Genomic DNA, 12,439 nt, shown 5'->3' on the forward strand with positions numbered 1-12,439 from the left:
GTTTTGTTTGGAATATAGCCTTCTATTGTCTCATTTTGTCTAATTTTCTGGTTTTATTTCTACGTGTTAGGTTCTTTGTTAATATTTCCTAATCTTGGAAGCGTGGCCGTATAATGGAGATGTCCCACAGGGCCTGAAGCACACTCCTGTCTGTGAGCACGCAGGTCAGCAGAGCCCCCCAGGGCCTGAAGCACACTCCTCTCTGTGAGCACGCAGGTCAACAGAGCTACACACCCTAGGAGCGCTCCTTATGTGGGTGGCTTGGGCCCTTCTGTTGTAGGAAGGACAAAGTGTTATGGCTCATTAGTAAGTGTGACTAACTCCTAACTCAGTTGACTACCAGGCTCTACTTTATACTGAAGCTGCCAGTGACTGATGGGTACAGCTGGATCCCGGTGCAGCTGGCTGCCTAGTCTGAGGAGTCTTGGGGTTGGTGCTTGTCCACTGGTCGCTGGTGCTGGCTTCTGGCATGACTGGCAGTAAGCGTCCAGGATTGGAGCCAGCCTTTTGTGGGTGCAACTGAGTCCTTGGACACTATTAGTTGAGGCCTGTTCCTCACACTGCTGACTGCTCAATTCAGGGGATCCTGGGATTGGTATCAACTGGTGGGTGGGTTGGTGAACTCCAAATGCTTATAAGCTAAAGGGTGGTGGTGGTGGTGGTTTAGTCATTAAGTTGTGTCTGACTCTTGTGACCCCATGAACCGTGCCTGCCAGGCTCCTCTGCCCATGGAATTTTCCAGGCAAGAATACTAGAGTGGGTTGCCATTTCCTTCTCTAGAGGATCTTCCCGACCTAGGAATCAAACCCAGATCTCCTGCATTGCAGGAAGATTCTTTACTGACTTAGCTATGAGGGAAGCCCTCAAAGGCTAAAGGGAGGATTTTAAAATTGCTTGTCAGCGCCCATGTCCTCATGGTGGAATGGGTTCTCCCAGTGGTTGTAGCCTGTATCTCTATCTCCAGCAGGAGTTCCAGTTGTCTCCAACCCCTCAGGGAGACTCCAAGGTCAGCATGTGGCTCCAACCCAGAATCTTTTCAAATCACTGCCTCTATACTAGTTGTTAGACTGTGTGAGACTTTGTGTGCATTCTTTAAGGGCAGAGTCTGTTTCCTACAGCCATTTGCCTCTCTCATGTGCAAGGCATGTTTACTCTTAGACTCAGATATTTTGGGGGCTCATATTTCCATTGAAGGACCTGCAGGTTTTGGAGCCCAATGTGGGGCTCCAAATTCCATTGCTCCTTGGTGGAAACCCCTGAAATTGTGATTATTCTCCCATTTGGGGGTTGCCTATCTGGACGTGTAGGTTTTGACTGTATTGCATCTCCACCCATCATACTCATCTTGCTGTGGTTTCTTCCTTACAGCTTTAGTTGCTGAAAATCTTTTCTTCAGGTTGTTCTCACCGATAGTTGGTCTGTACATAGTTGTAGTTTTGGTGTGCTCATAGAAAAAGGTGAGCTCAGAGTCTTCACACTCTACCATCCTACCCACACCTCTCAAGGGCATACTTCAAAAGGTTTTGCCTACCTATATTTTTGAAAATTGGATGGCTTCACCATTACTTAGTGGACCACAGCCTTCAAAACTATCTAGCTTTTCCTGTGCAACTATATTTTGAACTCTTAAATGTATAAGCAACATGATAACAATACTTTTACTCAGAATTCCATCATTCCCGCTCATAATTCCACCATTCTAAGATTTGTCTAATAAAGTTTTTCTATAACTTCTATGCCTTATAAACACACATACTTCAAATGCTACGATTCATGATGCATAAAATCTTATGTTTTACTATTTTATTTGTGTTTACATTATAATCATGTCTCATTATTTCATATATTCACCTTAATTGACCCTTAAGTCATTGCATTACATTCCATTAAATGTACTATTAATTGCTACACCATTACCATATTATTGAATAATCTGGGTTGCTTGCAAACTTTTTTTCCTATTGGCAAGAAAGTTGTAATAAATACTATTGTTCATTTTAGATTTACTTCATTATTTCTGGATGAATTGCCATGTATGGGATTACTAATTTGGAATCTGTGCACATTTTCCTATGTATTTTAAGAAATACTAATGCTGCAGTTTAAACCTGAAATCTTTTTTTTTCCATCTTACTCATAATTATGTAAACAAACACAATATGATGCATTGAAACTTTAAAGTATCCTAAGAAGCATATTTAGAAGAATGAACAAAACACCCAAGAACCTCCCTCATGAAGATTAAGTGCAGAGAATGCAGAGTTAAAAGTAAAAATGTTATTCATTTAATAAGTATGTATTGGATGCTACCTATGGGCTGCTGCTGCTGCACAGCTTCAGTCGTGTCTGACTCTATGCGACCCCATAGACGGCAGCCCACCAGGCTCCGCTGTCCCTGGGATTCTCCAGGCAAGAACACTGGAGTGGGTTGCCATTTCCTTCTCCAATGCATGAAAGTGAAAAGTGAAAAGTGAAAGTGAAGTCGCTCAGTCGTGACAGACTCTTCGTGACCCCATGAACTACAGCCTACCAGGCTCCTCCATCCATGGGATTTTCCAGGCAAGAGTGCTGGACTGGGTTGCCATTGCCTTCTCCCACCTATGGGCTGGGTACTGCTAATTAATTTTAATCTTATGAGTTATGTTACTTTTTATGTGAGGAAAATTATTTTTTGATTATATTATAAATACTTATTAGAAAGGCTACATTTCAGCTCCCTCCCCCGACCCCTGCCTTGCCCCCGTGGTTCAGAACATTTTTTTTTTTAAATATTGTTAATAGCTGTAATTTTTTCCTCTTGACTTTCATGGAATTTTTCAATAGATTGTCAAATAATTTACAAATAATGCGAGTTTTGGCCTCTACTTTGCTTTCAATATTTATACACGTTAAGATTGCCTTGCAAAAGATAAAATAAACAAGAGTTTTAAGAAATTTTGAAGTGCTGACTCAGTGTTTAAATTAGTTCACATAATCTACAAAGTAAACTAATGATCACAACATTGCTAGCTGAAAGTTCAAAAAGGGAATGGAAAGAGTAAAGCTTCATTTTTGCTTTATAAAATATGAGTTAAAAAGTGGTATTTTAGTCACAAATGGCAAGTGTGAAGGAAAAAGATGGGAAGAATCACTATTTCATAACTTCCAAAATTAAAACAGCCTACCTTTATGTGCAATATAAACCTTGAACTAAATTTACATTAAGGTTAAAGTGATATGAACTTTATGATGAATATGAGCACTTTCCACGTAAAAATCTAAATCTAAAGATATAGATTATGACAAACATGGAACAAGAAATATTTACCTTTGATACTGAAATTATTTAATTACTAATAAATGCAGAATAGGAAGATTCATGTTGTTATGGAGTGAAATGATTTTTTGGATTAGCTCACAATATATTTTCAGAAAATGTTTTTGCATGACTATTACAGAATTGCCCTATTTATACTGAAAATTTATAATAAAATGTACATGATAAAATATATTTTAGTCTCCAAAATATGCACTGTAAGTATATATTAAATGTTCTATTTTATATTATTAATAAACATAGTTTTACTGAATCTAAACAAGTATCCAAAATGCTTATGGCTACCCCCAAATAAAAGCACCTAAGGAGGAAATTGAAAACTCAAGTGACTGTAAATCTATTCTACTGAATCCTTATATATGCGCCCCAACAGTTAAAGTTAAAAAGTCTATAAAAATCTAAGTATTTCAAGAGTAAATTTTAAATTTAAATCATAATTAAAATTAATTATTTATCACAATTAAAATTTAAATAGTAATTTTAAGTGATAAATGCAGATAATTTAAAAGTCAATATTGACATTAAAATGAAGTATTACACATAATTCCAATTACTGCCTAAAATGTCTACCTAAAACTTTTGAAAGACTATGATTTTGTGCCACAAGGAAATTTTAATTAATTCTCTGCCTATACTATCTTGGCAATTGCTCCCTTTGTTCTTATGTGAATCTAGCCCCAATTACAAAGTAGTATAATATCAGGTAATACTTCCTGGCAGTACAGAATTAAACTCTGACTCAGAGTAATTTTAGATTATTCAATTCTGTGAAATTTCTCTAATTATTTTTCGTTTGTAAAACATTTTCTGGATTCTCTACTAATAGAATATTTTAAATCATTTTACAGAGTAATATAACAATAATGAACTCTTGTTCCTTTCCCTTATATCTTAAGAAATAGAACCATTTTTTTGTGATCTTTAATCAACTAAAAGTTACTTTTTAAAATAATTTCAAATAGCATGAGAATTTGAGTTAATAAGTACAATAAGTAATTTAAAAGGCTGAGTCTGTCTCTTTATATAATAGCTACCATTTCCTGAGCTTACTACATACGTATGGTGGAATTTATTAGCCATTGTGGAATGCAAGTTATTTAACAATTATTTATTGTCTACTATGTTCACAGTACTGTTCAATTCAACAACAAATAGAGGAGTAGATATAGGCCTTGCTTGGAGCCTATGACAAGAAACATCTGACTCCAAGTCTATCTCTAATGTCTAGAGATAAGAGTTTAAGTATTCTTCTACAGTGACACCGTGCAATGGGAATGAGTGATACCGTTGAGAGCTGGGAGAGAATTCATCCAACTTTAAAAGATAAATCTATCTGTTGTGCTCAAAAAAAGGCACAGAGTTCATATAACTCACAATTAACCTTTCTGTATTTCTACAAATATTGCTCCCTTTCATATATCTGACTCCATGTGGACCTATATAACGGCAGACTGTTTGGACAGGACTGGAGATTGGAGACCATATTCTGACTTTTACAAATTGCAGCAGAAATCTAGAAGATGAGGTGAATATTTGTTATTTGATAGGGAAAGACCTGCAAAGACAAGAAGGCCTGGCAAGTTCAAGAAACAGCAGGGAAACAAGAGTGTCTGGAATTGAGTGGGTAGAAGTGATCGGAGTATGAAAATGGAGGTGAGATCAGAGAGGGAAAGGGAAGTGGAATGGTCAAGGGAGCCTTGTGGGCAACTGAAAGAAATTTGTTTTTCTCCACCAACTCCATTGAGGTATACTGACAAAAAAAAATTAGACATATTGAAGGTGTATGACTTAGTGATTTGATATATATATACATTGTGAAATGATTACCTAAAGTCTAACTAATAAACATATCTATCACCTTATATAGTTATCAATTTGAGTGTGTGTGGTAAGAACACTTGAGATCTACTTTCTTAGCTAATTTCAAGTCAATGATGCATTATTAATTGTAGTCACCATGGTAATCCATCTTGTAGCTGAATACATCAGTTATACATCTTATACCTGAAATACATCTTATAAATGAGTTTTCCCTTTGATAAACATCCCCCATTTCTCCACACCCCCAGCCCCTGGTAACCACCACTCTCCTCTCTGTTACTATAAGCTTAACATTCTTAGAGTCTACATATAAGTGAGATAATGCAATGTTTGCCTTTTGTGTCCTTACTTTACTTGGCATAATGATCTCTAGATTTATCCATGCATCACAAATGGCAGGATTTCCTTGTTTTAAGGCTGAATGATATTCTACTGTATATGTGTATGTGTGTGTGTGTGTATATATATATATATATATATATATATATGCATTTGACTGGACTTGAGCAGAGGAAGGAGAGAAAAATGGGTGGATTTTTAATGTTTTTGAAGGTAAAGCCAACAGGATTTGGCTCTATATTTTAGGATCTATTTACGAAATAAATGGGAAGACGGAACTGCCCTTATTTGGAGTGGAAAAAGAGGAGAAGCACAGGAGTAGGTTCTTGAGGGAAGCACAGTAGCTCAGTTTCAAGTCTGTTAAATTTGGCATCTGAGTGGAGAGGTCAGGTGGGAACGTGAATACACAGCCCTCACGTGCTCCTTCACCTCACTTCTCTGAACCCAAAGGTCTGTATCTTGGATCTTCCAAAGCTGACCACAGTGATTCTGACAACGGGAGTTTCTTCTTATCCTAGCTCACACCGCTTGTTGGAAAGTGACCGCCTGGACTCCACAGTCATCTCTACTATCTTACTATTCCCAGGCTTAAGCCAATATGCTCCTATGTGTAAAGGGCCATTTTTGCTCTCTGTGTTGCGGGCTTTGATTTAAACAAAGCATTTCTGATTGATAATTACATGTTGCCCCCTTCCCTGATAAGATTTAAGCTTTTTAAGGGGAAAATCATAGTTTCAACTTCTTTAAATTTCAGAAGTTCAATGTCACTAATACAGAAAAGGCACAATGTATACTTGAAAAATTGACCTATATATTCTGCGCAAATAAATGGGATATAGTTATAAAGGTGGCGTGAGGAAGGCACAGTTCCAGATTTCAAGAACAATAAGGTTGAAACGAGGAACACTCAACACAGGAAGAAAAATTTAAAAACAAAATAAAATGAATGAAAGGAGCAAATATTGGTTCATGAAGAGATGTTTAGCACAGAATGGGAAAAACATTGATATTAAATACCAAGGGATTTGAAGCTACTGAAGAGTCAAAAAGCTCAATTTTGATCACTTGTAAGGAGTTCAGTTACAAATCAATATGGTGGAAATATAATTTATCTCTTTCAATAAGCATTTCCTCTTTCTTGTGTAACATCTTTTATGAAACAAAACTGTCTTGCAAATGAAACTGGCTCATACTCTGTACTTACTAAACTTGGCTGAATGTACTTTTAATGAATGTCAAAATAGTGTTAACAAATCTGTTTCTATGGAAATAGCAAGAAGTATGATTCTTCAGTAGAATTCAGTAGGTGGCTGTAAGAGAAGATGGTCATATTTAACAACAAATCATTTTGTGGTAAATGAACAAGCAAAAATTTGACGAAGTAAAAGGAACCTAATGATTTTTTTTTTTTTGGATAAATGATGAAATGCTCTCTTTGTCAAAGCTGTGAACTTTGCTTTTCTATATTAACTAGGAAGACACTTCACTGTACTTCCTCAAATGCTTTTCCACGACAGCTTCAGCTTTGCCTCTTAACACCATCCTTTCTAGCTATATTCTAAAGAAGGGACCCTTGCTTGCTCCCCTTGATGTAAAGAGCAGGTCAGTAGTCCAATGAACCACTCTTTCTCTTGTTTGCTTTTTTATTTTTATTTTTTGAGCTATAAGAAACTAAGTGGCTGGATATAGTTTTTCTTAGTGTCCTTAGTTTTAGGGATAATATAGTTACTGCTGCGTTTTTCCACATGCAACAAAATGCTGTGTACTGAAACATATCCTCTACAAGGTAGGCTAATTCCAGTTTCCATTCTTCTTCATACCACAACAGACTATTCAATGTTTTTATCTTGTCCAAAGGAACTTTGCGAGTATTCATTTGAACAATCAGATTTTGTAACTGTTGTCAACCCAATCACAATCGCAGCTTACACTCTTCAGAGAACACTTTTAAAAATCGCCTTCTATAAAGTGGGACAAAGTTACTTTGTTGTTACTATTTCGCTTCTCCGTCCTTTGGCATTTTGTTTTGATTTCATTTTCTTGTTTTATTTAGGTGTTTTATATTCCCCAAAGATTATGAAGCTGCATGGAAAGATTAACTTTCTCATGCATAAATAAATAATATGTAAAATGATGTTTACAATAATATCCATATACATATAATTTACTTATATTCCATATAGAAAGTATATCCAGGTGAATTTACTATAAATAAATGAATGTTTGTGAGCTCAGTGTATATCCAACCTCCTAAGAAGACTGCTACCAGGAGAATTATGCTGAAGCTACATTTATAAAGGGAGTCTCCTTCTGTTAAGAAAACAAAATTAATTGATGATATTATCTTTTACTTATATCTAGATTTTCTTCTTTTTTACTTAAAAATTATACATGCAGAATTGAAGTAGATAATACTCATGGAGATCCTGGGCAAGGAATAATGAACTAAAAGAATGGAATACTTTCAATAGTGTCATATTGATTGATTACTGTTATATAAACAAGGAAAAGCTATAGTTTCATTCAATACATATTATACTGAGATTACCTAGCTTATTTGCTCAAGCACCACGAAGTCCATACAAACCAATCCTTACTCTGAAGTTTATAATCTAGTTAAGAAACACACTACAATGAGAAATAATTAAAGAAAATAGAAATAAAAAAGCATGCAAACTGAATGTAGAGAATAAATATAAAAATCACTAGAAAGAGATTTGGGGTTGATGAATAGTTAGAGGGTCTGGGACATGCGGAAGAGGTTGAGGATGAAAATTTTGGATAAGCAAAGGCTGTAGAGAGGCCCCAGGTAATAAAACTAAAGTGAAATGAGTGTTGCTAAGAGTTGAAGAAACAAAGAGGTTTCCAATTTGCCTAAATAATAGTAACGAAGAAAAGCAAAAAATTGTTACATTATTAAAAGTGAAATCAAAGAGTGGGTGATCTTAAAATGCACTTGAAGGGACAGACAATAGGAGCCAACTACAAAAGTTAATGGTAAGTATGTCAAAGAGAAATTTAAAAAGCAAGTGTGCCCAAGAGAGACTGACAGAGGATAACTTCAGGTGGGAAGATCAGGGACCTGGAATATGACGTCAGTGTAGAGGAGAAGGTAGTCTAGATCATGTAGGCACAGAGGGAGAAGCTAAAAGGCCTGCAGCTCTTAACAGAGAGGAACAGAATTTGGGGGGCTCAGTCAATGTGGGTGCTCTCCAATTAGCCTTGCAGGGCAGGTGCAAATCTCTGTGTGAAGCACTCTCCCCTACACGTCCACTTTGAAAACAGAATGTCAGCTCCAAGAAAGCAGGTCTAGCTTGGCTTTCTTTTTTTTTTTTTTTTGTTATTGCTGTTTGTTTGTTTGTTTGTTTTAACTGCTACACTGCCAGTGCCTAAAACAGAGTCTCACAACATAAGTTTCATAAATATTTCTTGAAAATTTACTACTTTAAAAAATATAGCTTAAAGTCTATTTTTCTTTTCAAACTTTCCCTAACTCTTTCAGTTAGCAAAACTTAATGTGGAAAACAGATTTTGGGAATTAAGTAAACCTATAGTCAATTATGGACTACTTACTGTCCTGGTTTTCAGTTTTCTGATTTGTAAAAGAGAGAATGCTTTCCATCTTGCTGTGTTATTATAAGGTTTAGAGGTTACTAGGCTTCCCTGGTGGCTCAGCCAGTAAAGAATCTGCCTGCAATGCGGGAGACCTGGGTTTGATCCATGGGTTGGGAAGATCCCCTGCCGAAGGACATGGCAACCCACTCCAGTGTTCTTGCCTGGAGAATCGCCATGGACAGAGGAGCCTGGTGGGCTGCAGTCCATGGGGTCACAAAGAGTGGGACAAGACTGAGTGACTAAGAACCCACATAGAGATTATCAACATAAAGTGCCTAGCTTATATTCAGGCACCTGTTAGTCACCCAGTGCACAGAGTTATTAACTAAGAGCAGGTATCACTCAATCATATTCTCTTCCCTTTGATCAAATTTTGGTCTGTTTCTGATTTACATTTATCGCTTTGTACTAGAGTTATGCTATCTATCTTCTCTGCCACAGTACATCAACTTTTTAGTACGCCAAGTACCAATTGCTTTAATGTGCCTAGGAAGTGTCTCTCTCAAAATCTGGCATTAGCCATTTCTCAGTCAAGTGTTTTTTATATACTCAGCTAGACTTCAGTACTTTCTCTTCATGCCTTTTCCTCTTGTATCTTAAAAGTACCTAGGTTAATGTTTATCTTCACTCCTGAAGTATGAGCTCCATAAAGTCAGGGGTGTTACCTTCTATTTATAAATTCTGTGTGTTGTTCAGTCATGCCTAACTCTTTGCAACTCCATGGACTATAGACCGCCAGGCTCCTCTGTCCATGGGGACTCTCCAGGCAAGAGTACTGGGGTGGGTTGCCATGCCCTCCTCCTCCAGGGGATCTTCCCAACTCAGGGATCAAACCCAGGTCTCCCACATGGCCGGCAGATTGTTTTACCAACTGAGCCACCAGGGAAGCCCAAGAATACTGGAGTTGGTAGCCTATCCCTTCTCCAGGGGATCTTCCTGACCCAGGAATCAAAGTAGGGCCTCCTGCATTGTAAGCAGATTGTTTACCAGCTGAGCTGTCAGGGAAGCCCTGGGTCCCTAGTAAACTACCCTGGGCTGCATATTCATCATAGGAAACAGGAGATGAGCATGAAAATTATAAACAAGATAACTTCTACAGAATTTATTCTTAGAAATAGAGCAGGGCCTAGTGAAAGAAACTGAATTCAGAGTTTAGAAACTGTCCAGCAGAGAGTTTTGATTAAGAAATCCAAGGTACCATGAGAGTTTAGAGAAGCAGGCCTTATTTTATATATATGTATGTGTATATATGTATATATATGTGTGTGTGTGTGTATATATATATATATATATATACTTGCTTTGACATTGAAAATAGTGGCCGCTGTATTTTATTTGAGAGTTGGCCTATGTACTTTCAAGTCATTCCTGATGTCAAGAACCAGTGGTTATTCAAGAGCACTCACTAAGCTCTCACAGTGTGCAGAGCATAAGGTTGGTAAAAATGATCATTAGACATGGAGAGACCCATCTCTTCTGAGATTGGCAATCTAATTAGACAGATAAGAAGAATGAAATGAATGTACTCAGAGTCAATTTCATATCATATTCTCAGATAAAGTTGACACTTCAGTGATATCACCATGATATCAAGGAATAACACTTGGATGTGGAAATTCTTCCAAAGCAGTGAAATCAGAATCTTTTAGTTGTCATCTGGTATCTTGTAAAATAAGAAAATTATTGCATTTTCTGTTCATTTCAACTAGTTACTGTGGGCTTAGCCACAATGAGTAATGAGTAAGCTTTTTTACTTTACTCCTTGAATCTAAATTTATTATCCTACTTAAATTAAGTAAGAGATATCTAACCTAGCATTGTAGGGCATTTATAAAATTAAAAAATCTATTCATGTGTTTGAACAAAAGCATTGATTTATTTTTTTTCCTGGAAATTATGATGCTTCTGAGCATCTTACAGCAAATCCAAATCTTAGTTTTAAATAAAGGAAATAAAGTACTTTGCCTATTAAAATTATATGAAATCTATATTTTTAAAGTATGGCCTCTGGTAGATAGGATATTCTGTGTAAGTAGAACAACATTTCATTATTTATTGATTCACACCTACTTAAAAAAAAGAGCACATTATTTTATTTTTAAATGAATGGTATTTGAATTTTAAAATAGCTACATATTACCAATACCATTCATTTAAAAATAAAATAATGTGCTCTTTTTTTTTATGCTGATGCCAACATAAAACTTACATTTTTCATTAATCTTTCAGAATGATTTGCAAACATTGAGGGAAAAGTATTTTTCAGTATTATACTACAGTCAGTTTTTAGTATAATGTAATTTACTTTGATACATTGCTTTTTAAAGTTATTGCTGGAGAATTCAATGTCACTGAAATGCACATTTAGCAAAATGTAAAATTGGTTTTAGTTTGTAGCATTTAAAAAAAATAATGTAAATTAGGTAGCTAAAAATGCCTGACTTAAAAAAAAAACACAGCAACATGTATATGTAAAATCAAAATTACCGTCTCAGAGAGGAGATTTAACTTAAATGGCTACTAGTAGACCCTGAGCAAAATGAAATGATCAATACTTCTCTTTAAAAAAGCAGTGTTGTAATCATCAAGTGAAATTATAAGGATCTCATAAAGATGTGCAAACCAAAGATAGAGTAGCAGCAGTGCGCCTGGAAGTGGCTAAGCTCCCAAGCAAATCATCTCTATTAGTTCCTATTCATGATTGAAATTACAGTTTTTTTATCTGTTCATAACATGCAGCATTTTTTAGCCTCACATTTCTAAGCATTTTTGCTTTTGCTGACATAAATGCATTCCACAAATAGAATGGTATGAGAATCTTCTGCTAGACATTTAAGCCCATTTGTGCATTTCTTTTCAAGATACTTTCTTTGAACCTTCTAACTGTGAAAGGCCTGGGAAGGTGGTGTTAGAATGAACGAGAACTCATTTTCTAAAGCGACACTGTAGACACTTGATCTACCATTAAAAAAAAAAAAAAAAAAGTCACAGCTTCCTACCTTGAAAACAAACATCTCACGGCGAAGAATAGCTAGAGTGTTAAAGTTCCCATCGCAGATGTTGGGTTTGGCTCCAGGATACGAAGGTCTGCCCGTGGGAGGCCGCGGAGGTTTGGGCCGGTCGTTTTTCCTTGGATCAGCGGGAGGAACAGAGCGGTGTGGGGGCACCGTTGGTAGAGGTCTTGTTGGTGGAGCAATCTTGTCAGGTGGACCTTTTGAAAATATGAAGCCAGCACTTGGCTCAGTTAAAATTGGAAGAGTGCTAGAAAAAACGCTACAGAGGACAGTCACTCATCAGTGAAGGGTTCTAAGTGAGCTAAGAGGTCTTTAAGATTGTATATTTACTGAA

At 36.4% G+C, this 12,439-nt stretch overlaps 1 protein-coding gene across 1 annotated transcript in view; it reads right to left on the reverse strand.

Annotated features, from left to right (window-relative positions):
• Window positions 1–12,439, reverse strand: part of MMP16 (matrix metallopeptidase 16) — a 382,552-nt gene that overhangs the window by 89,689 nt on the left and 280,424 nt on the right. The window contains exon 6 of the mRNA XM_005689258.3: window positions 12,091–12,302. Coding sequence (XP_005689315.1) covers window positions 12,091–12,302 — 212 coding nt within the window. The remainder of the gene's footprint in view (window positions 1–12,090; window positions 12,303–12,439) is intronic.

Source organism: Capra hircus, chromosome 14 (assembly GCF_001704415.2).
Source record: "Capra hircus breed San Clemente chromosome 14, ASM170441v1, whole genome shotgun sequence".
NCBI lineage: Eukaryota > Metazoa > Chordata > Mammalia > Artiodactyla > Bovidae > Capra > Capra hircus.